This window comes from Brienomyrus brachyistius, chromosome 5 (assembly GCF_023856365.1).
Source record: "Brienomyrus brachyistius isolate T26 chromosome 5, BBRACH_0.4, whole genome shotgun sequence".
Taxonomy (NCBI): Eukaryota; Metazoa; Chordata; class Actinopteri; order Osteoglossiformes; family Mormyridae; genus Brienomyrus; species Brienomyrus brachyistius.
Window position 1 is genome coordinate 5068961 of NC_064537.1, and position 25605 is coordinate 5094565.

The 25605-nt window shown below is 50.7% G+C and overlaps 1 protein-coding gene across 4 annotated transcripts; it reads right to left on the bottom strand.

The window, feature by feature from the left end:
• Nucleotides 1-785: 785 nt before the first annotated feature.
• LOC125742599 (zinc finger protein GLIS2-like) lies at nt 786-24909 on the bottom strand. 4 transcript variants are annotated; one of them, XM_049014730.1, is made up of 7 exons: nt 24036-24909; nt 10471-10723; nt 9669-9862; nt 6022-6204; nt 5697-5830; nt 4826-4944; nt 786-4716 (listed from the first exon to the last, which is right to left on the bottom strand). In XM_049014730.1, the coding sequence occupies exons 1-7, from the start codon at nt 24288-24290 to the stop codon at nt 4016-4018; spliced, it is 1839 nt and encodes a 612-aa protein (XP_048870687.1). In that variant the 5' UTR covers nt 24291-24909; the 3' UTR covers nt 786-4015. The 4 variants fall into 4 exon arrangements, with proteins under 4 accessions (XP_048870687.1, XP_048870684.1, XP_048870686.1 ...); XM_049014727.1 differs by having other exon boundaries at nt 10471-10786; XM_049014729.1 differs by having other exon boundaries at nt 9669-9799; nt 10471-10786; nt 24036-24908.
• Nucleotides 24910-25605: the final 696 nt, after the last annotated feature.

The following is a 25605-nucleotide window of genomic DNA, read 5'->3' on the forward strand; positions in this document are numbered from 1 at the left end:
TCACCCTATTATCATCAATGCTCAATGCTTTCTACTGGGTGGTGTGAGGTGCAGCAAGTTAGGAATCTATGTCCAGAAGGTTGTGAGGTCAAATCCCTTGGACGACAAAGTAATCATATCACCACTGGGTCCGTGAGTGAGGCCCTTAACTTAAATAGCTCCAGGGACACTGCTCTCTGATCCACACTTGTATGTTGCTTTGGACAATGACATCTAATGAATGAATGTAAAACTGTACTACATAATCACTACAGGCTGTTCTAAAGCATATACACACTGTCTTGGTGACCATTTTCTGTTGTGAACTATATAATCTATATCTAATTGCTGGCTGGGGGGCTGCCGGGATTGCTGCACTGACAGAGAGTGGTGTAGGCACAGTGTACACTTTCGCTGTGTGTGTGTTGCAGTGGTTGATTAGAATTGTTTGGAAGTATATTTGAACGTTTGTGTGCCAGTACAGTTTACGTGGGTGGCTGTTTTTATATTAATTTTTTCTCGGTCGGCATGAGTGCTTGTCTGTCCTTGTTCATCGACAGCTGCGGGCGTCGCGTGAGCAAAGGAGACTAAAGGGGGGGACATAATCCAGGTATATAAGATTCTAAGAGGTCTAGATGCTGTTCGGCCAAATAGTCACTTCAAAATTAGCTTACATACTAGAGCTTGTAGCCATAGATGGAAATCAGAGGGACATTTTGAAATGGACTTGAGAAAACACTTGCACGGCATGTAGAGTATGGAATAGTCTTCCTGTTAGCGTCCACAAACATAAATGCACAAAAACAAAGTATCAAATTCATCTTTATTCATTTTTTTACTGACATCATCATCATCGTCACACACCATCGTCGAGGTCATATACGTCCCCTAAAACAGGATCACAGAGCTATATGGTACCAAGTGGAGACTCAACATTTCTACACATCCTGCCTCAGAACGTGGAGCTGGGAAAATATACATATATTTATATATTTATATAGTCATTTCATACACCGTAGTTCGTCTGTTTTTTTTTTCACTTATAATAGAAGGCACTTAGAACCATTTAAAATACTGATATTAAAATATTTTAATGTGCAAAAAAAAATAAATCAAGATATTGGCCTTGTTTGGCCCTCGTCAAACAATAACCCTCTGTACACTGACACCCCATACTAGCTGACATCCCTCCCCAGCGACTCCGGAAACCCTTTTAATAGCCAGATTGTAATACTCATATTCAGGGTTGGTGGGGAGGATGTCTGAATGATTCCTCCGGCTGATGTTGGTATCTTTGTACCATGACATCCCCTTGCAAGAAGGGAGCGATTTCATCTTGGGCAAGGAAGAGGGTACTGTGATCTGACAGTATCCTACAGCATGGGAATACAAGCAGTTCAGCATAATCCGAAAGTACCTCACAATAGCTAAATGCATGGCTGGGAGCCACACGTCATTTTATCAGGTCGCAGTTACATTATTATACACAATAGCTTTATTAGGCTGGGGAGTATTTTACATACACTAGGGAATTTAGATGGATGTTTCATATACAATGTTTTCTTCGTAAATGGCCCTTAGTTTTATGTCCACAAATATTTAGTGTACTGATGGTTTATTTATGGATTTATTTTTTTAATTCTCTGATTACTTGGGTTTAACAGATCGCGGGCCAGTTCGCTCCACATCCATGCAAAGTGCTTCGAGGTTCCCTCAAAATGTCATAAGGGTAATGTGTACGTCTAAACAGCTTATTTCGTATTGAAAGGTGTGGACCCCGCATCGGGTCCGTGTCGACGTGGACCTGCCCCGGGCAGAGAGCCCCCACACCCGCCTCTCTCCGAGGGGCCGGTCCAAAGCAGAGCAGCGATCACAAACGATCAAAACAAAGAAAACAAAGCAATGTCTCGTCTAACTAGGAAATGAATAACAACGATTATTATTACCGTTCTCGACGATCACAGCACAGTCGATCAGACAGAGGAGCATGTGCGCAGGAATGTCTTGGACGAGTGCAGTTTCTCACATCATGTCACGTGCACGTAATGTACTATTTTACATCGGCGCTGGCAGGAGTCGGGGAACAGGGCACGTGCACCCCCTGCTGGATTCAACAGGTAAAACACCCACTATGCTATGCTAGCTGCTATGACACAAAACGAGCCTTTCAAAGAACTGATCAGTGATGCTTTGTCACAACATGTGTCCTTATTGTATTTCACTCACTTTTACTAGTGTAAGTCAGTTTTGTCATTTAGCGTGTCGCTTTTCTGGGACATTTATCAAAGTTTATACAGCTGAATAAGTAACTAAAACATCTCAGGTACAGCAGGGGGGCTTCTAATTGATCTTTTATAAGCACCAATTCCTGGTTTATAAAAAGGCTCTTTTACGTATCCACAGAACTACATTTCTCATTAAAATAAACTCAAATATCCCAGTAAACATTTGCTAATGTTCTAGGCTTGGTCCATACAGGTGAGCAGGGTGCAATGCATCATGAGTCCAGCAGGGGGCGACGGATAGCTTCAAATGTAAATCAATACATAATGACAGTTAAAACTGTTGAATGTCAGACTTGGCCTGCACATGCTCTTTAACAACCCCCTGTCAAAACCGCTGGCCAGCAGATGTAGCCTTCTGTATTACAAAACAGATCTGCTCATCTCATTAAGGAGTCTTTTTTTTTAATGGGACAACTGTTACTGGTGGTGGAGATTATTGTGAAAACTAAAAGAATTACGGGAGTGTCCCTGTTTCTGTCTTTTTCTGCCTGTGGGCCTGAGACATGTCGTCAGATCAGTGTTGATCCATGCTCAATGTCGCCGCCCTGCTGCCTGGTTTAGGTAGATGCTTTTCTGCCCCACCAGCCAGGAAAGCCTGGGCTTGTCTTTTAACTTTACTGATGTCTGTAACCCACACTTGGAAAAGAAGAAGACGGGACACCCCCACAGCAAGACAGATCTTTGACTCCCCAGTTCCACCCAGCAAACTGGGATCTGAAGCCACCACACTGACGCTTCAAGAACTGCTGGAGAAAAATGTAAGATGGAAAAACCTGGACTGCCGCTGTGTCAGTGCCATAGTTACATCAGGCGTTTGGTAGGTAAGAGAGGTGTGTGTGTGTGTGTGTGTGTGTGTGCGTGTGTGTGTGTGTGTGTGTGAGAATGTGAGAGAGAGAAATAATGCATATAACGCATGGGAGCAGTGTGTGTCTCAGTGACCTAACCCTCTGTGGCTGTAATCGGAAGGTCATCGGTTCAAGCCCCGCCTCAGCATGTCTACAGGTCCTTCAGCAAGGCCCTTAACCCCCCCTCCCTGGGCGCCCCAACAGGTGGCAGCCCTTTACTGCCAGCATGCTCTCCCCTACAGAGAGCGGGAGGCCTAAAGAAAACTCCCCCACAGGGATCAATAAAGTATATATTAATATGTACACAATGTGATGAAACCTATTACTTTGACCTTGTGGAGACATATTTTCAGAAACCCATTTTTATAAAAATCTTTGAATGTGATCAGCAAATTAAAAATGCCACGAGCCTTGTGTCTTGTTTGGTTATTTATGGGTAAGGTTAGGGCTGGGTGGGGGTTAAGGTCGTCATTGTTTGGATTAGGGTTGTGCCCACAGAAATGAATGGAGAGTCCCCACAAAGATATGAATACAAACCTATGTGTGTGTGTGTGTGTGTGTGTGTGTGTGTGTGTGTGTGTGTGTGTGTGTGTGTGTGTGTGTGTGTGTGTGTCTGTATGACTGCCGGAGGTGTGGAGCGGAAATTCTGCCTACAGCATTATGGCACGCTGCATTCCTACTGGTATCACTTATGGATTCCCACACCTGATGGGAGTAGAGGTATGTGTGCTCACCCCAGATGAGCTGGTCCACTGCTCTTGTCTTTGGTCAGTTCAGGAATGATTGGACTGGTTTTTCTCAAAAACTGTGTGGTTCTGCTTCGAACCTCATGCCATGTTCCCTAAATGATCCTGCCCCCAAAGGCCCACCCCACTGCCTGGCCCCACTCTTCCCCAGCACTCTGGGTCAGTTAACCACGGTCGGTTTGAGCTTCACCGTGCCTGGTGGGATGACCACCCAAGACAGGGGGTCATGGCTGCCCCCAGTGGAGAGGTTGAGCACGGCACCTGGAAGATCCTCGGACCCTTCGGCATCCTCCTCCTCCTCTTCCTCGCTCCTCTCTTCCCTGACACTGCCCCACCTAGCTCGTATGTGGCCCCTCCCCCTCAAGCCAAGCTCCGCCCCCATGGGAAGGCCTAGAGCGGAGAAGGCCGGAGACAGGAGAGGTGACTTGCCCAAGCCCAGGGAGCCGCTACTGATGGAGAAAATGGGGGCCCTGGCTAGCCCAGAGCGGGAGGGGGGCAGCGAGCTTGGGTCCACTCCCTGGGACCCGAGAGCAGAAAAGGGTAGTGAGCCGGCCAGGCCAGGCAGGAGGGCAGCACCAGCACCTGGGATGACGATGTGGGCCCCGCCCACATAAGGTAGCTCCGCCCCCTTGAGCAGGGCTCCCACACTGCCACGTGGGGCTGGCTCTGGGGCCACAAAGTGCCCGTGGGCTTTGATGTGCTTACGCAGGGAGCTGGGGTCCGTGTAGCGCTTCAGGCAGCCGGCCATCTTGCAGTAGTAGGGCTTGTCCACGTAGTGCGTGCGCGTGTGCTTGAAGCGGTCACTCGAGTTGGAGTAACGCTTGTCGCAGCCCTCATACGGGCAAATGTAGGGCTTCTCTCCTGGAGGGGGGGAGGCGGGGGGGGAACAGGGAGCCGAGGCAGTGGGTGGAGAGTTAGGCTCAGTGTGTGAGTGGACGCACAGATACGTGGTTATGAACCTCATCTTCACCTGTGTGGGAGCGGTTGTGGATCTTGAGGTTCTCCAGGCGGGAGAAGCTCTTGTTGCAGGTGGGGCAGCGGTGAGGCTTCTCGTTGGTGTGGGTGCGGATGTGGATCAGCATCTTGTACCTGGGCAAACGGGGGTGGGGTCACATACTGCATCACCCCCGCCTCATACACGTCCAGCACAGTGTTTCTCAATCCGGTCCTCCTGTCAGGGACTCTCGGGGGTCCCTGAGGACCAGTTTGAGAAACACATGTGACCCAGTTCTATGAAAACCAGACCCTAGCATACACACACGAGAGTGTCAACACAGACCCGGCTTAAGCAGGGCTTACTGTGCAGATACACACATACACTGTTTTCGCAAATAGAGCATAATATACTCACACTTACAGCATACACTAACGAGCATTACATTGGTGTATGTAACCAGCAAGGTACACACACATACACACGCGCGCGCACATACCCACAGGTTTGTACTGTAATTATATCTTTGTGGGGACTCTTCATTCATTTCTATGGGGAAAACTCTAATCCCAACATGACGACCATAAACCCTACCCAGCCCTGACCTTAACCATACGTAACAAACCACAAACAAAATACAAGCATTTTTACTTTTTTGACTACATTCGCAGATCTTTGTGGGGACCTGAAAAATGGCCCCCACAATGTTTACATTTGGTTCCCACAAAGTAATATAAACCTAATCCACACACGCGGATGCGGAGGCACGCGGATGCGGAGGCACGCGGATGTGGAGGGACGCGGATGCGGAGGCACGCGGATGTGGAGGGACGCGGATGCGGAGGCACGCGGATGCGGAGGGACGCGGATGTGGAGGGACGCGGATGTGGAGGGAGGACACACACACCTGGCATTGAAGCCCCGCCCTTTGCGGGCACAGCCTTCCCAGTGGCAGCAGTACCCAGAATTCTTTTCAGGCTTGACGTGGAAATCATTGACATGGTCCACCAGGTCCTGAAGGGAGTCGAAGAGCAGGTGGCACTGTGGGGGGAGGGGCGGGGGGGGGGGGGGGGTCATAAGGCTGAACAGGAACTGCAGAAACCCTACATGTTTGCAGTTAAAAATTACTCAGTTTTTGGAAAAACGGAGTCCTCATAAGAGCCCCACCCCTTTCCAAGAGCTAAACATCACTCTGGACTTTGTGCGTTTTATGACGCTTCCTCGTTCCTCACCTTCGTCCAACGACAGGCAAGCTGTTCATCCGCAGAGAGCTCGGGGGAGGCGCTCGTCTCCTTGGGCTGGCCAATGAACACGGAGGATGGCAGGTGGAACCCGCCCCCAGCGCCGACCGGCAGGAAGAACTGGAATGCCTGAGGGGAGGTCCCGCCTTCTAAGTAGCGAATGTAGGCGGAGTCCTAGACGAGAAGATGGGAGGAAAATTAACGGTGAATGGAGGTATGGAGAGAAGGAATGTGGCAGACTGTGGGAAAGAATGTTCGGACTCCCGTTAAGAGGATTAAAGGCAAGAATTTACTGGCTCTATATTTTTATGCAAATACTATTTATAGAGGTTGCCATGCAGACAGCGCACACCTAGCAATGCAGCAGCACAATCGACACAATTCCCGGCGTTTTATGCTCTAGGTCGCGCTTATGTCTACGTTCCACTGTGTCTGATCACAGTAGTTTATATCGCTGTCACATGTCAGGAGGAATTGAGCGTAATGTCCATGAAACAGTCCACCTCTCTGCTTCATTCCCGACTGTCCCCAATGAAACCTGAGAAGGAGGACCCTTTTAAAAAAGCAGCCCCCCAACTTCCACACACTCCAGAACAAATAGCCCAGACGTGTACTGAAAGTAGGCTCCATCGGAGTCATGGGGGGGGGTGGGGGACTCACGTGAGCCTGGTGGGTCCATCACAAACACATGGAGAGGATTCCACGTTCCAGCCCATGTTGGATGCATTATCTGCCCCCCGCCCAGGGCAGCAGTACCCTGTCATATGCCATCTCCTCAGTAATACAAGAAGCAACCTGTTTGTCTAACCCCCCCATCTTCAGTGAGGGCTTTCAGTCACATTCCAGAGAGACGTTTTCCATTCTCCCTGTGCCGCCCCCCTCCCACCGCCATTCGGGTTCACATGGGGACAGCGGGGGCCTGGTGTTTTGCTGCTGCATTGTGTGTGTGTGTGTGTGTGTGTGTGTGTGTGTGTCCCAAATGTCCCCCACAGTGTGATAAAAACCTGATATTTTGACATTGTGGGGACCATTTCTCATTTCTCAGGTTATCAAAAAGATCTGTGAGTGCAATCAAAAAACTAAAAATGCCAAAGTCTCGATTTTGTTTGGTTACTTATGAGTCAGGTTTGGGTCGGGCTGCGCCATATCATATCAATATTATATTGCGCATGCGCCATAATCACCAGTGCTTCAGATGACAAGCAAAACGTTTGCCGGATGCCAGCTTTCCGGTGCTATATGGACGTTTATTTACACCCATCATTTTTTAAGCAGATTAGTAGTAAATTAGTAATCTATATAAACTTGGCGTATAATTTTTTTACCCCCTTGTCCTGTCCGGCAGCTTTAGCAAACAGAATCATGGTCTGAATGCACTGCTGTGCCAAACTTGTTTGCTTTACCATGAGGGGCTCTATAAGCTCTGTATAGGCCCCTCATGTTGATCGATTTCTTTTTATTTTATTTATTTATTTCATTTTTAACACACGTAAAATATTGCAGTGGGTGAGCTGGCCGAAGAGGAGGGACAGATTGGGGGGGGGGGGGGGGGGGTGGGAGAAGGAAAAAGAAATCAGGAGTAAGTGAGAAACATGTAAAGAGTGAAGAAAGTAACACAACTATACAAGCATATAAAATCTTACTGTGTGTTTGGATGGGTGTATGTACATGTGTGCTCAATTGTATAGGCGAGATGCAGGCTAGTGTGTGTGTGCTGTGTGCGTGTGCTGTGTGTGTGTGTTGTGTGCGTGTGCTGTGTGCGTGTGCTGTGTGCGTGTGTTGTGTGCGTGTGCTGTGTGCGTGTGTTGTGTGCGTGTGCTGTGTGCGTGTGCTGTGTGTGTGTGTTGTGTGCGTGTGCTGTGTGCGTGTGCTGTGTGTGTGTTGTGTGCGTGTGCTGTGTGCGTGTGCTGTGTGTGTGTTGTGTGCGTGTGCTGTGTGCGTGTGCTGTGTGTGTGTGTTGTGTGCGTGTGCTGTGTGCGTGTGCTGTGTGTGTGTGTTGTGTGCGTGTGCTGTGTGCGTGTGTTGTGTGCGTGTGCTGTGTGCGTGTGTTGTGTGCGTGTGCTGTGTGCGTGTGTTGTGTGTGTGTGCTATGTGTGTGTGTTGTGTGCGTGTGTTGTGTGCGTACGTTGTGTGCGTACGTTGTGTGCTTGTGCTGTGCGTGAGTGTTGTGTGCGTGTGTTGTGTGCGTACGTTGTGTGCTTGTGCTGTGCGTGAGTGTTGTGTGCGTGTGTCGTGTGCGTATGTTGTGTGCTTGCGCTGTGCGTACGTTGTGTGCGTGTGTTGTGTGCGTGTGCTGTGTGCGTACGTTGTGTGCGTACGTTGTGTGCGTACGTTGTGTGCGTACGTTGTGTGCGTACGTTGTGTGCGTACGTTGTGTGCGTACGTTGTGTGCTTGTGCTGTGCGTGAGTGTTGCGTGCATGTGTCGTGTGCGTATGTTGTGTGCTTGCGCTGTGCGTACGATGTGTGCGTGTGTTGTGTGCGTGTGTTGTGTGCGTGTGCTGTGTGCGTGTGTTGTGTGCGTGTGCTGTGTGTGTGTGTTGTGTGCGTGTGTTGTGTGCGTACGTTGTGTGCGTACGTTGTGTGCGTACGTTGTGTGCTTGCGCTGTGCGTGAGTGTTGTGTGCGTACGTTGTGTGCTTGTGCTGTGCGTGAGTGTTGTGTGCGTACGTTGTGTGCTTGCGCTGTGTGTGTGCTTTGTGAGTGTTGTGTGCGTACGTTGTGTGCGTGTGTTGTGTGCGTGTGTTGTGTGCGTACGTTGTGTGCGTGTGTTGTGTGCGTACGTTGTGTGCGTGTGTTGTGTGCGTGCGTTGTGTGCTTGCGCTGTGCGTGTGTGCTGTGTGAGTGTTGTGTGCGTGCGTTTTCAACATGGAATGTACTAAATAGCAAGGGTGGGAGGCCACAACCACACCCCACAAGAGCCAGAGATCGGCGTATCTTTAAGTTTATTAAATTCGGTTAGCAGAGCACGTTGCATAATATTGTTTTGGTATACTATGGTTTGGTATACTTCAGTGTGATATGCACTGTAGCGGGGCACACCGCATAATACTGTTTTGGTATACTATAATTTGGTATACTTCAGTGTGATATGAACTGTAGCGGGGCACACCGCATAATACTGTTTTGGTATACTATGGTTTGGTATACTTCAGTGTGATATGCACTGTAGCGGGGCACACCACATAATGCTGTTTTGGTATACTATGGTTTGGTATACTTCAGTGTGATATGCACTGATGCAGAGAATATTACATAATACTGTTTTGATATAGTGTGGTTTGGTATACTTCAGTGTGATATGCACTGTAGCGGGCACACCGCATAATGCTGTTCTGGTATACTATGGTTTGGTATACTTCAGTGTGATATGCACTGTAGCTTTTTTGTGTTGTTTCAGTGATTTATAATCATAATTGCCTATGGTGACTCACAGAGGCTGTCAGCTGCAAACTCTGTTAGGCAGGTCACATGTGTAAGAAGTGGTGTAGCTATCATCACTGGGAACCAGCACCTGACAGGTCAACCACAGAGACTCTTGGGAAGTCAAGGCTTAAAATTTTGCAATAAATACAAAGTATGTACCAGTTGCCTAGTAACCGTCACCCTGAGGCAGTGTCCTGGAGGCCACGCCCACTCACCCTGGAGAAGAGCGAGGTGGCCCCACTGCAGATGGATAGATCCGGCGGGGAGGGGGTGTGCAGGGAGGAGGGAGACACGCTGAGGTCGATGGCAGGGGGGGTGTGCGGTTCCAGCTTCTCTTGAGGGACCCCTGCTGGCGGAGAAGGGCGGGGCGGGTGATAAACTGGACACTTGCGTGTCAGATACCTGTTACCTGCGCACGATAAAATGCACCCGCTACAGCTGCAGCTCACTGCACCACATGATTTCATGTAATCACTGACAAGCCAGTACATAAAATGGATGGATGGATTTGTTTGCTTTACAGCAGTCTGATGTTGAAAGTCTTCACAGCAAAAGTTAGTATGTGCAAACAGTAACAATCGACAATTTCGGGAGTGACCCGGGTGTGGGGTGTACCTGAATTTCCATAAGGAACTGTTACTGTAACCTAGCTATATGTACTGGGATTGCTGTTGGTAAACTACTCATTTATACTGGGATTGCTATTGGTAATTGGGGCAATTATACTGGGATTGCTATTGGTAATCTAGCCATTTATATTGGGATTGCTATTGGTAATCCAGCCAATTATACTATGATTGCTATTGATAATCTAGCCATTTATATCCGGATTGCTATTGGTAATCGAACCATTCATGCTGGGACTGGTACTGGTTTAAACATTATAATACCTCAGCAGGATGCTGGAGCTGATGCTGTTGTTTGTCGTTTTTATTCTTCCTGTCTGGAATGCTGCTAGGTTCAAGCATGTGACTTTAAACCCCCCCACCCAGCCCACCCCCCAGGAGATGCGCTGACCTGTGGGTGGAGAGGCCGGGGATGCCGGGGATGTGGGCACGATGACCGAGGTGCCGTCATCAGCAGTGTGGTACCGCCGGAAGCGAGAGGCGCTAAGTGGTGCGGAGATGGAGGGGGCATAGATGCTGGGAGTGCTCCTGCCCCCATCATGCCCGTTGCCCCTTCTGGGAATCTTCAGGTCCAGTGGCTCGTCCACGGACAGCATGGCTGCGGCCCAGGGCCCAGGCGACGAGGCCCAGGTACCGCCCTCCTCCTGCACAGACAGCCAATCACAGAGGTGCTCAGCCAGACACGACGCCCAGGTACCGCCTTCCTCCTGTACAGAGAGCCAATCACAGAGGCGGTTTGCCAGAGATGTGGCCAATGACATTCCTACTCTACATAAAATACTGAATAGATTGGACGCAACAAAACAAATTTCAAAGCACACTTAGATCTTCAGTGCAATTATTTAAAGAATACTTAGGACATAATTATATCTAGGCATTTATCTAGGCAGGGGACACCAAAGACTGAATTCCAGGCCATCACAGAAACCATATTGACCATAACACCATTTAAACGCACCAGTTCAGTAGATACATGGTTTTAGAAACGGATGGAAACTGGAGCCCCAAGATGGAAGCTGTGCAGAGAGAACAAGTAAATGGCACATAGAGAGGAGCCGAGGTGGGAGTCAAACCAGCATCCACAGCGGCGTGAGGATGCAGTGCAGGCCAGTGCAGGCCAGTGCGTCACCACGCTACCACACTGAAGTATATATTCCTCAGCAGAAAAAACAATACTTCTTTTTTATATTTTTAAAGGTAAGAACTTTGGATTTATGCATAAATACGGAAGATAAAAAGTGTGCTGGACATTTTGATCGCCATTTAAAACTCTATCCTCTTTGGTAAAACAAAAGTAACCTACACAGTCTCCCTTGGTATGTCGGCAAACACTGACACCTTCCCCACACCCCCAACGTCCCTGCCTGCACCCGCCCCCTTTCTGACCTTTGCTCGCAGACTCACCCACAGGAATGTCGGCAATCTAAACCAGATGGCCTCATGGCCCCGCCCCGAACCCCCCTAAGGCGAAAAGCAGGTTTCCAAATCCTGACACTCAACACGCACCTCAACACGCTGATCCTGCACTCCCCTACCCAACACGCTGATCCTGCACTCCTCTACCCCACACGCTGATCCTGCACTCCCCTACCCAACACGCTGACCCTGAACTCCCCTACCCCACACGCTGATCCTGCACTCCCCTACCCCACAAGCTGACCCTGCACTACCTTCCCCACGCGCTGACCCTGCACTCCGCTACCCCACACGCTGATCCTGCACTCCCCTACCCCACACGCTGATCCTGCACTCCCCTACCACACACGCTGACCCTGCACTCCCCTACCCCACACGCTGACCCTGCACTCCCCTACCCCACAGGCTGATCCTGCACTCCCCTACCACACACGCTGATCCTGCACTCCCCTACCCCACACGCTGACCCTGCACTCCCCTACCTCACACGCTGACCCTGCACTCCCCTACCCCACACGCTGATCCTGCACTGCCATACCCAACACGCTGACCCTGCACTCCCCTACCCAACACGCTGACCCTGCACTCCCCTACCCAACACGCTGACCCTGCACTCCCCTACCCCACACGCTGATCCTGCACTCTCCTACCCCACACGCTGATCCTGCACTCCCCTACCCAACACGCTGACCCTGCACTCCCCTACCCCACACGCTGATCCTGCACTCCCCTACCCCACACACTGATCCTGAACTCCCCTACCCCACAGGCTGATCCTGCACTGCCTTACCCCACACGCTGACCCCGCACTCCCCTACCCCACACGCTGACCCCGCACTCCCCTACCCCACACGCTGACCCTGCCCTCCCCTACCCCACACGCTGATCCGGCACTCCCCTACGACACACGCTGATCCTGCACTCCCCTACCACACATGCTGATCCTGCACTCCCCTACCCCACACGCTGACTGTGGTGCCTACTGGCCTAACTGGCATTGCCCACACACCTACCACCCCCACTGACGCTGCACCCTCTTCTTTCTCACATTTTGATTCCTGCATCTCCATCACACTCAGTGCCCCCAACCTTACTGGCACAGTGAGTCACTGAGGAGTCAGTACCTCCTCCTCTCCGAGGGGATCACGGTCACGTTACCTGTGCTGTGACTCTCCATAGAGTCAGCGCTTGCACAGTGAGTCAGTGCTCACACAGTGAATCACAGAGAGAGCCCATTAGCAGATGGGCCCAGTATCTCACAACAAGAGTCTCTTGCAAGCCCCATCTCCCCATGTGCTAACAATTATTGGTGAAAGAAAAGCCCCAGCTGCTGTAAATCATTCCTCTCATACAGACTCACTCCCCTCCTCCCCATAGCCCCGGTCGCTCCCAACTCCCCCCATTCCTGATCAGTGGTACTGTCCACTCAGAGCACACATGATTGCGGTGGAATGTTACACTGTGGTCTGAGCCACTGGTGGTGGTGTGTGGGGGGGGGCGGGTGTGTGGTAGTGCCAGCGTCTCCTTCCTGGAACCATAAGCTGCCCGCAGTCACAGGAACGCTGACTCCCTGCTGAGTTTCCGAGACCCCCCCCCACCCCCAATTTAGAGGGAGTGGATGTGAGTGTGTGCATATGAACCACACACCCTTTGCTAAACCTCCATCGGTTGGACAGTAAAGGGAAGATTTATGACACGCCAACAGGAAGCTTAGAGGCCTAAACACCTGCCCTTGTTGACCATGAGGCGGTTGTACCTTTCAGCGACTCAAAAAAAAGGAATCTGTGAAATTCCTCTGCTGTGCAGGTCACACTGGATGAAAGCAAGCAAATAATGTAATAACAAGGCATGATTCTGCAGATATGCTTTCAGTAGTTTGCTGCCATTGTCTGTAACATGTATAGATCTAGGGGGCTGTTAACCAGCACAAAAAATCCCACAAACACCTACGTTTGCGGACAAGCATGCGGACACCCCCCCTACACACGCGCGGCGCACATACATGCCCACACATGCACACAGCAGCACACACACACACACGTGCCTTCACCCCTCATAAACACCCCTGATTTGGGGCCCACGGTGCGTTATGGCCTCCCACTCGCCCACCAGGGAGCCGCCCCAGGCTGCCGCCCCCAGACCCCTGGCCCCCTCCACCTCCACTCCCACTGCTTTGCGTGTCTCAGTGTGTCAGTGTCCCCTTGGCTCCTCCCCCCCCATCACAAAGCATCCCAGTTGGGCAGCGGTGCCGGAATATCTGGCTGCTCGATTTTTTCTTTTTTGGGGGGGAGGGGGTGCTATCCGGCTGTCCGACCCACGGGGGCTGCGGAGGGACATGGGGGGGGCCAGCTTCACGACAAGCCGCCTCCCACCGGTGAGCTGCGCCGGCTTCCCTGAAGCTGGGTAATTAGAGCCTTATGGGTGGATATGGGGTCCAGGGGAATGAACCAAACCTCAGCCCTTCCACCTTCTGCATAATGAAACACCCTCAGCTACTTCCTTCCAGTCTGGCTCCCTGCGGAGACACGTCTGTGGAGCTCACGGCATGAAAGTGGCCTGCCCCCCCCCTCCCCCCCCCGGCCCCCGACCACTCCCAGGGTGGGTGGGGCAGGAAAGCTGTACCCTGGGCATCCTGAGCGCAGGGTAGCGTGGCCACAAGCAGCAGGTGGCGCTGCAAGTGTGGAAATGGATGTGTGACCGGTGCCCCCCCTGTCGCATCCTCACCCGGGCACCTCCCTCCCTTTCTGTCATCGCTGCCCCCCCCCCTCAGAACCTTGTACAAACCACCTCCCCTCTGACACACACCCAGAAGACCACAGGCACTCAGCATGGGCTCCTTCGCCTCAAACAGCCGCCCCCCCCAAACACACCCGCACAACCCCCCCCCCCCGCAGCATTGCGAAAAGCACAGAGATTCTTTCCTCCCCCCCCCCCCACCATGGCCAGCCCAATTCTCAGACAGGAAACCTCAGTTTCCACTGCTCCTGGCCTGGCCTCTCCCTTCCCTGGCCTCTCTCTCTCTCCTCCCTTCTTTCTCTTTCTTTGGCTTTTCTAACTGCCTCCGTTCGTCATCATGTCTGCCTCCAGTGCCAGCCCCCCCACCCCCTCATATCCTCCCACTTGGGGAGGCTGCTAATTGCACTGACTTCCTCATGCGTCGACTCCCATCTTATCCGTGGTGACCTGAGGTTCTGCTCTCACCTTCGCCCCATTCCCTCCATCTTTCTCTCTCTGTGCATCTCACTCTTTCCCTGAGAGAATACCCTTATAAGGCATTATGCAACAAAACAGCGCGTAAAGCCGGACAAAGCCCCATCTTTTCCGGACTGAGGTCTGAGGAAGAAAAACTGGGAGAAGGGAGAAGGAGCGAGACAGAGTGTGTGTGTGAGAGAGAGAGAGAGAGAGAGAGAGAGAGAGAGAGTGATTGTGATGTATTCTGTGTGGGACAGTAGCGAACTGGGCTGAACACACCTGTTGGAAGAATTTAAAGTGTAGGACCGTGAGGTAGAGAGTGAGAGAGACAGAGGGAAAGGGAGACAGAGGCGCGGACAGGAGGGCCGCCTACCTAGACACCTGTGGCGACCAGCCAGCAGGGATTCAGAGCTGGAGTGGAGAGAGAGAGAGAAAGAGCTACACAGAGGACCTGGCAGCTAAATGCAGCCCCGGCTGCCATATTGTTAAAGACGAGGAATAATACAAGACAGGAGGCAGGGCTGTGACCGCACACACACAGCGCTCCCATTTATCTGTCCACACGAATGTCAGAAGCCCCATTTAAGGGAAGCCGGCCGGACTTTCCGAGGCAATGTTCCCTGAGCTGCTTTGTGTCCGTAAACCGGCTTCCAAAATTAACATCTTTTTTTTTTAAGTCAGCAAAGAGGAAAAGGGAGAGAGTGAGACAGAGGGAGAGGTGGAGGGTTTCGGCATCACATCCGCGGGGTAAATGAAGCGCCCCCCCCCCCCGGATTTAGTACTCATTCGGGTCTGACGTACCTGCACAGGTACCATCGCCAGGGAAACCACAGCGGAACCCCAAAGCCAGATTTAGACGCCTGGCAGTCATTTCGGACCCAAGTGAGTGAAATGTCACCAGCGGACTTTTTCCAGAAGAGCGATGCGGCGGGAATCCCAAGGGACGAGGCCTCTGTGTTCCCTTTCACACCGCGGCATTGAAAACAAACACCCTGACAAACAGATGAACTGTATTTAAGGTGCCGAGGGAATGTACTCCGCCTGTCGGGGAAGCCCTGCAGCTGCCCCCCAGTAGCAAAGCTTTCAGGCTTATTTAAGGACAGGCCTTGGGGTGCAAATGCCAGGGGACCACAGGTTTACCTGCACAAAAAATAAAATAATATCATACACTTGCATCCTCTTCTGCAGAGGCTGGTAGGCTTCCAATACCCTCTGTCTTTCAGTTTTATAATACAGTCACCATGTTAATTTGTTGCAAATATATTTGTGTTGCTTTAATAAAAACAGCCCTTTAATTAGCAGGTAGTCAAACACTGGCAGCCGACTCACGTCACCTTTCCTCATATTTGCATCTCAGCCAAATTTCCTCCCCCAAGGCTGGAGCCAAAAAAAGGAAACCTGTCAGACTGACTAGAATCTAGGATTTTTTTTAAGGTGGGGGCATGAGAAGGGCCATAATTCATAGAGTGGGACCAACTTTATTTATTAGCCAATGATATGGTTTGAATCGATGAGTGACAGAGGGTGGGGCCTCTCCAGTAGCCAATCAGCTTTCAGCCAGGACCAGTGGCCCTGTGGCCCCAGTCCTGTTTATGGCCTTAGGCACGGCTCTCCATTCATGCGTTTGATATCTTTCGGACAGCAGGGGGCGTTTTACAGAAAGTCCAGGTGATGGCAAAGCTGAACCTGAGTGAGTTTATCCTGGGAGTCAGAGCAGCTCCCTGCGGCATTGTGGGTGTTCCGCCCCATCAGATAAGGCGGCACTATGTATCTGTTCAGTCACTGGCCAAGACTTATTACAGTTACGCTCAGCGATCACACCCCCCCAACCCCCACGCTCCTCCCATGATCAGCTGAGCTGACAGGGTGTGTAAATAAGACCCCCTCAGTCTGGAGACCCTCTATGTTGTGAACAGGACTCAGAAAAGCCGGTCAAAATACATCACAAGAAACAAACGAAAGGAAGAAAAAAAAACACAAGAAGGGGAAGTTAATAAATGCCCGGCCACCAGGGGTGCGTGACAGGATGGGGCAGGTTCTGCACCGCCTCCCAACCCCATTAAGTGGATATGAAGCCAAATGACCTTCCTTCCCTATGAGAGATCACATGAATGGCTTCCATCTTTTCTCACCCTGGCCTCACTAGGAAAAGAGCAAAAGTACAACAGCTATCTAAGTAGAGGGAGCACAAACAATACAATACCTCCTCGTCCCCTCATCCGTCTCCCTCTCTCCTCCTCTCCGTCCTTCCCAGCTTCCCAGCCTCCCTCTCTCTCTCTGTTTACCAGTTTCACTTGCCAAAGCACTTCAGACATATGTGAAAGTCTCTCCCCCACCCTGCCGCTAGCCCGCTCACTCGGCCCCCCCGCCGCGGTCGGTGATGCAATCCACGGGCCCCCGACTGCAATCGCTGCGCTGTGCACAGTGTCACCCGCAGCGGTTGCCTCTGCACGCCTGACAGCTGATCAGCAATCTGTTCCCAAGCCCAGAAGTCGGCCATTACCAGCCTCGCAGCCCACTGATCTTGAGGGGTTTAATGTCCTTAACAGAACGTGTCATTGAGCCATACAGAGGACTGGTGGGGGGGGGGTGCAAAAATATATAGAAGGAATGTGGGGACATGCTGAATGAATGCGTACGTGTAGAGGGGTGTATCTCTCTTTTTATTGGCTGAAAAGTTTATGGATGTCCTCCCCATGTAGCATCGCCCACGTGCCTTTACAGCACCAATCAGGAGGGGTAGAACCATGCCCCCACTGGGCCAGTAGAGGCCGCTGTCCACGCAGGCCGGGGAGAGACGGCCCAGTGCGCCTCACCCGGGGGCGTGGAGGCCAATACCGCCGATCAGGGGCAACGCAGCCGGGCTTTCTGTCTCTGTGGAGGTTAGCCATTCACTGTGTCGCTTACGTAACCAACCAGAACGGGATTTTTTCTGGAGATTTGAACTTACAACTGTATTTTTTGCCTGATGCCACCACGCAGTAACTCATCACTGGAGGGGGGGTGGGGTGGGGGGGCCAGGCTAAAACCCGCTGGGATAATCCACCACCTGCAGGTGACCTCCCCGAAAACGACACTTTCCGCAAGAATCTGGTTGTTTCCGGAGTTCTGTGGAATCGACCACCCTAGGAGCTATAGTTAAGGAGGGGGGCCGGCGGGCGGAGGGGGGGCCGGTGGGTGGAGGGGGGGGCCGGTGGGTGGAGGGGGGCTGGCGGGCGGGTGACTCAACCCCGCCGGACAGAGTTGGAAACTTCCTGCCTAGCAGCCTCGCCCATGCGGGGAGCCCCTCCTGCACCCTCCCTGTGCTGCTTAGGCTCCTGGCTCATAGCCCCCCCCCCCCCCCAAAAAAAAAGAGCACTTCCAATTTTAGCGTCTAGTAAAGAAAGTGCCCACCTCCCCCACTCCAGCTCAGTCCTGGCGAGGGGCTGCTGGAAAGCAGCCCCCAACAGCGGGGATCTCGGGGCCAGATGTGCGTGAGGCTCTTGGGCCAGGGTGTGGCGTCTTGGTGCGAGCCCAGGAGGAGGAGGAGGAGGAGGAGGAGGAGGAGGAGGCCAGAGACTGCCTGTTCCAGAAACACCAGGGAGCACTCGGGGCCACAGCGGGGGCAGAAAGTACAAAAAAAAAATGAAAACAAAACACAACAGGAAGATGGCAGCACAGCAGAGGCCAATTAGGAGACGTGCTGACGTGCCGGCAGGCAGTCTGGGGATGGTCGCCTGCTTTCTGCGGGCTGCAAGCTTCTGGAAATGTGACGGAGGGTGGGGGGGGGGAGGTATGCATGATGCCACGCAAGTGGGAGAGCATTCTTGAGGAATTCAGATTCCCACAGAGTAGTTACCCCCCTCCCAGCAGTGCCAAAAACACGCGCAAAAGTGAACGTACACAATGCACATACCACCCCCACCCCCCCAAGCGAACGGCACTGAAAAAAGAGTGAAATGACAGTCTTTATCTTTCCTCATATCTGTGGCCCTGTCTCTCCCTCCTTCCCCGTATCTCAGTCAAGCAGCAAGCTCCTCCCAATCACTGAGAAGCTTTCATCTCCAGCATCCTCCACCCAGAGACAGAGAGAGAGAGAAAAGGAAAGCGAGAAGTAGAGAGAGGGAGAGAGCCTTAAACCCCCCCCCCCTCCCCAGTGCCGGGAAACAGCCTGTCCGAGGTCCAGCCCACAGCAGAGACAGAAAGGCTTCTTAATAAGGCCACTCTCTCGTCATTTCCAGAAGGGGTGACGCAGGCGGTCTCCCACACTAAACACACCGGCACTCGTGCACGAGGACACATGCGTAACGTGCACAAATGCCACCTAGCAGGCACGCGCATGGTTATACATGTACAGATAATCCAAGGTGCACCCACACACTCACACCCACACTCATGCATTCTTTCAGGCATACGCATTTCCAGTGTGCGCTGTGTGTACACACAGGAGGTCTAGGGTGTGGGCCAGTCAAGTAAATAATAACACAAGCCAGCTGTGGGACCCCTGCTATGCTGGGACAGGCTCGCAGTGGTGCAGCTCGCAGTGGTGCAACTGGCAGGGCTGAGCCAGCGGCATCTCAGTTAGGGGTCTGTTTGCTAGCACAGTCTCAGCTAACAGTCTGTCTGCTATCATTGTCTCAGTTAACTGTCTGTCTGCTAGCAGAGTCTCAGTTAACTGTCTGTCTGCTAGCTGTGTCTCAGTTAACTGTCTGTCTGCTGGCAGAGTCTCAACTAACAGTCTACTAGCTGTGTCTCAGCTCACATTCTGTCTGCTACCGGCATCTCAGCTAATCATCTGTCTGCTAGCATTGTCTCGATTAACTGTTTGTCTGCTTACAGAGTCTCAGCTAACAGTCTGCTAGCTGAGTCTCAGTTAACACTTTGTCAGCTAGCAGTGTCCAGGTTAATGGTCAATCTGCCAGCAGCATCTCAGCTAACGGTCTGTCTGCAAATAACTTCTCAGCTAACGGTCTGCTCGCAACATCTTTGCTAGCAGTATTTTAGCCAACGACATCCCAGCGAACAGTCTGTCTGCTCGCGACGTTTTTGCTGGCAGCTTTTTAGCCAACGGCATCTCAGCTAATGGTCTGTCTGCTAGCATCGGCCCAGCTGGCTGCGTTTAGCTAACGGCATTTTGGCCAATAGTCGATCGGCTCGCCATGTCTTAATTAGCTATATTCCAGCTTGTGTCTCAACTAGCCACATGACATCGATAACAGTTTCTCTGCCAGCAGTGCCCAAGCAAATAACATCCAAGCCAACAGAAGCACAGTAGTCCTGTAAATATCTTAGCCAACACCATTTCAGCTAACAGTATCCCAACTTAAGTAGCAGTATATCAGCTGACACCATGTCAGCTAGAAAGGTCTACAACTAACAACGGAGCATTAGTGAACCATTTCTCTGCAAACAATGTCACAGCTATGTGCCACAATGTGTGTGTGTTGGGGTGGGGGGGTCAGTTTCCCGTACATTTGGCAGTGGGGCAGTGTGGGTACAGCTTCGTTCATATGAGACGTGAATGAGAAGACCGGGGAGGAAGCAGAGAGGCGGCAATGTGATTAGTGGTCAAGGCGGTTACAGTTTAACTTAAGAAGAATGCAGAGTTTCTGCAGGCCACGGACGGCAGGCCAGATTCCCTGGCTTGTCCTGGATCTCTCCCCCCTTAAACTGTGTGTGAGGCAGCTGGTTTATACAAGCACATGCCCACGCGCAAACACATTGACACACCCACTCGATGGGATCTCATTTCATGTAAATGCTTCCTCGTATATCGCTTACATTTTACCGTTTTAGACGTTTTTTGGCCCGTTGCCGAGGTATGACACCGGTTCCAGTCATGAAGCTGCATCTCCAGCTCTTTGCTCACAAAGGCAGAAGTCCTGAGGACCAACACACTCAGCCATGGAAACACTTGATCCACTAGCGATACATCTCATCCACAAGATTCCTTGACATGTAGTTGGCTTGAAAATGGAGGACATGAAGGATGGGACAATACCAGCTTGTGTTATATAATCAAGAGCTGAGGTATAATATTAACATACTTTTGCAAGGACCCCATTAAAATGACTGTGTGTACACATGAGGACATTTTCCCACCTCAAATTTGAGGTCTAAGGGCACTGACCTAGTTCGCCCATACAGACCCACACACACACACATTCACCTTTCCCCCAAAGGAAGATCTACAGGCATGCCTGAAAATCCCATCAGCAAAACATCCAAGACCCTCAAGCCGATTTCTGAATTCTGACTGTCATCCTCTGGTCACCTGAGGACATAACCACTTCTGTCACCTGACCGCTTTCATGTTCCCATTTTCCTGCCACCCTGGATTAGGCCTCTCGATGAGGAGTTCTGAGAACATCGCTGCCACCGTCAGGTGCGGATGGTTCGCTGCGTGATTGAAGTCGACCGACACCCTGCATCTTTCAAAGGGCCCAGGCACCTTCAAAGTCTCCGGCGCTTCAGAAATACGTACAGAAGTGCATCCTCGTTTATTTTAAGCCCGTAACATTTTCAAGTTAAATAAAGGCTTCTGATACACATCTCAAGTAAAACGCAAGCATGCTATGCACTGCCGTCACAAGTACTTATAAAGCTACATCACAGAGCAGTTCATACAACAGGAACCCCTTAATCTTGACCTGAGGGCAGGTCCCCAAGTGTCTGAAAATCTATTGCGAGCAAATGAAAGAGCTTCTAGAGAAGCATAAGTACCAAGATCTGAGAGCAGATCCCCAAGTGACTGTTGACTGTATTTATGAGTTGTGCAAATATTTGTATTATGCATATTATACGGTTCCTAGTTCTCTCTCAAACTGGTTCCTTGTGGCTATGAGGCACCTCCCACAAACACTCGCCGGTGGTTTGGCCACTGATATCTAACCTCCGGAGCAGTAATCCTTCCGGCATCCTAGCTATGACGGCATTATAGGGATCGATCCTTCAAATAATTTTCCTGGTTTTTCCAAGAAGAAATGGAAAATGCTATAATGAGGACAAAAGTGGACCCTCTTGAAAACGCGCTACAGTATGATCACCTACTACAGAAATGAAGAGTTTGGCTGTGAACCGATGGACGAACCACTGGGAAATACGGACACAAACGTCCAGCAGGCTTGAGTCCATCTGTTGCCAAGGTCTTTCATCCTGTCACATCGCTAATAACCCAATCATATCACAGCACTGAGCACAACTGGGGCTTCACATTCTCCCAAACAGCTTACGGCGGTAATATTTACAAGCTGCTTTTTTTTTGCATACAGCTTTATTACAAAATATGTATTTTAATGCTCATTATTATTCATTATTATTAGATACAAATGCAAACAGCTGAGCCCTCGAGGGAGAATCTCTCTTAGATATGCATTGCTGTCTAACAGTCTTTTGATTCCAGCATACATTAAGGACTTAAGGTGTCGATCTCACAGACACACGCGCACGCAGTCAGAATCGCGCGCGCACACACACAGGCAATCACACATCTACAGATAGATACACACCAGTGAGTCTGGTTTTAGAGGCAGCCTGCGGGACTGATGGTAAACAGTCCTGCAGACAATGAGACAGCCCCCCCCCCCCCCCCCCCCCAAAATGGACCCAACTACAAACAGCACACGACAAACCACAAGGTGGCATCACAACAAACAAAACCCCACCCAGTCCGGACAGCCATACATGTCTAATGATAGAAGAAAAGGAGACAATTAATAATCAGACTAATTTTAACATGTATTTTAAACAATTCAAGGCTCTGCTGAGCACGGCTAATGTATGTCCATAACAAAGATAACAATGTCAAATTTAAAGATGGATGGATGGATGGATGGATGTATGGATGGATGGATGGATGGATGGCTACATTCTAATGCACACATCTGTTTGCCTTTGTACAAAAAAAATACATAAAACAAACAAAACTTCAACAGGCTTGAGTGATATGATATCAGATCAACGCTCCACTGAGTAATCCATTTGTCTAATCAATATTGACCTTGTAGGTGTTGATGGAAGTGTGTGAGGAACCAGGATCTGCAAACAGAAAGGGGCAGCAGGGTAGAGGCTAGGCTGAGAAAGACAGTGAAAACAAGCAGCCTTGGATCCGGGGATCCTGGTTACTGGGTAACTCGAGGCTGAGACGAGCGGCATGCAGACCGTGCAGCTGGAAGGGCTGGGCGGCGCGGCCGTGAAGGCAGCGAGTTCAATTAAAGCACGGCAGGGCGTCGATATCTATCCAGGCTGAAGGCGACGACGTAACCATCCAGCTGCAAACTAACTCACTATAGCATGTGGCTGAACGGCTGTCGCGACGTTCATGAAATAATATATCGCCTGACCGCGTTTGACCTCTGGTCCGGTCTGACCAGGTCAGTCGCTTCTTAGCTCTAAAAATCCGCGACCGCTCAGAGCGGTGTATACACACACATAATATACACACACATATATACACACACATATATACACACACATATATACACACACATATACACAAGCACAGACAAACGCTCGCGCGCGTGTGTGTGTGTGTGTGTGGTTTTTCGCTCCCCCTTTGCAGGTGGAAATGGTTCCATCATTGGTTAATATGGTAACATGGACCACACTGTAAAAAAACCTTATCTACTGTTCTGTCAATTAAGCAAGCAGAGACAGTGGGAAAAGCCGGTAAATGGGAGATTTCCTGAAATAAAGTACTACCTTTTACCTTTATTAGTAGGCTATATACTATAGAACTGCCTGAGACATTGGCATTTTCAATATTCGTCCATCAAAATACCCATTTCTCAAACGTCATTAGTAACGAAAAGCATTTTAATTGTATTTTTAAATGCAGGCACGGTGTGCTCTCAAACGAGAAACGACAAAGAAAGACGAACACGGCCCTTTACAGCGTGAGCTCCAGCGCAGATGCTCGCCCGGCAGACCCTCGTTAGACCTGAAGCCATAACAGGTAGCCGGGCATGCGAAGGCTGACAGCCGGAGTCACCTGCAGCGATACAGCCAGTGGGGGTGACGGACTTACAAATGACACGGGTGACATTCGCCCTCGCTTAAGGCGGCGGCGTCTATGACTGATTATGCCGGAGACACTGAAGTGAAACGTGCATTCGAACAAGTGCAGCGACGGGCCGGCGGTGATACCGTCGGTCGCGCATCGTTTACTCGCATGTGGTGGTGGGGGGGGGGAATGATTAGAGCTTCCCAGCCAAAAGTCCAAGCGCATATAAAAGCATCAGGCTCCACGCGCACACTTATGCCCTTCATAACCATAGATAACGTACGAGAAAGTGCAACGTGACGCGACATCTGCCAGTGAAACGCCCAGTGCACGGCGATGGAGGGAGGGTGAGAAACACTGGGATTTACCTTTGGAGAAAGCCCGTCTTTTCTGGATGTGCTCGGAGTATCGCTTCTACTTTCTCCCTCCTCGGTGTGTAACTTTCCATTCACTTCAAAGACGGATCGCTGTCGCTGCCGACGATACTTCTCTGTTTTGTGCGCCGTATTATTTTTGAGATGACAGACGGACGGAAAAACGCGCACCCGCGATTCAAACGTCGAGTTAAGCAGCCGATTTGCGGAGCATTGTCGATGTACTATAAAAGAAATCTGTAGCAACATAAAAAAGCGATTAGACGTTGAAAATAGTCCCTGTTATTGAACAGTGCAAATAACTGATGTCCGCCTCCAATAATTAGAAAAAATCATGCCTCCAAGCGCCCATTTGTAAAATAAACTTGATCGTGTGCGCGTAAGAAAACACCAGTTTAGTGTATATAATAGCAATATATGTAAGAAATAGAAAAATTAAAAACAATGTTTGTTTTTTTTTTCACAAAAGGTTGTCGAGGTCTTCCATTCAATGTGCATCGCTTATAGGCGACGCTGGTCAAGTGCCTTTTCAATGGGTGGTCGTCTCGGGAGGTGGGAGGGAAAGCGCTGGGAGATGGCGAAAGGGGGTCCCTTCTTTGCTTCTTTCCCAGAATGCAGTGTCTTCTTTATTAGTTTGTTGCCCTTTGCTTTATTCTCCGCGTCTATCCTCTTCGCCATGAATGAGAGGCGAATCGTACGGTAGTTTCCCTGCGGCCGCCTGGACGCAGACAGCACCCGCGCCCCTCTTCCCCTCTTCGCTACTTCTCGGACCAGCCCCGGGTCTGCCAGCTCAGCGCATGTCTGCTGCTCCGCCTATCCGCCGTGGGCCGTCCTCCGTTCCCTTCCAAAGGTCTCTCTTGTCTACTCTTTCCCCGCACACACACACACACACTCACCTCCCTCCCTCCACTCCCCCCCACCCCACACCACGCTTCATCCACATTCTAAAGCTATGAGTCCCTCCATTTCTCAGTTAAAGCAAAACCGCCCCAATTTCCTTAGACTGCACTGTCGACCCCCCCCCCCCCCCCCCCCTTTCAGTCTCCGCTGCTAATCCTACTTTAAAGTGAATGCCTTTTTTAACCATTAATCTAAACCATGGAATTAAACAGGAAACTGTTCGAGTCTTAGACAAAGTCAGTCTTAGACAAAGTCAAACTAAAAATAGGCTCACTTACACAAGCCTTCTCTTAATCAGGTAGCTAATATCCTTCTGTATGTATTTAATTAAGCGATTTATAAAGAAGGGTAATATAGTAAATAATTAAGTGATTTGTTGACACAATAAATAATGGTGGTTTCATTCCGTTTCTGTGTGTTCAAAAGCTATCGCCCTTGATAATTGTGGAATGTTTTTGGCCTGTACTGAATCTGAACAGACGCGCGCCACTTGGTTTGGAAATTAGGGAAGAGATAGTGCCCAGGATGAATGGGGTGCGTGTGCCTAGCGGTGGGTTCGCGCCCCGACCTGGGTTGTTCCCTGCCTTGCGCCCGGATAGGCTCCAGCCCCCCGCAACGCTGAATATGACAAGCGGTTTCAGAAAATGGATGGATGGACAGATGG

Bases quoted from the DNA above. Each gene is read 5' to 3' on its own strand.
- LOC125742599 (XM_049014727.1), bottom strand. From the start codon at position 24,290: ATGTTGCTACAGATTTCTTTTATAGTACATCGACAATGCTCCGCAAAT. The intron at 9,863-10,470 runs GTCAGCGCATCT...TATCGTGCGCAG, and splicing joins CCCGGCCTCTCCACCCACAG to GTAACAGGTATCTGACACGC. The intron at 4,717-4,825 runs GTGAAGATGAGG...CCCCCCCTCCAG, and splicing joins CCACAACCGCTCCCACACAG to GAGAGAAGCCCTACATTTGC.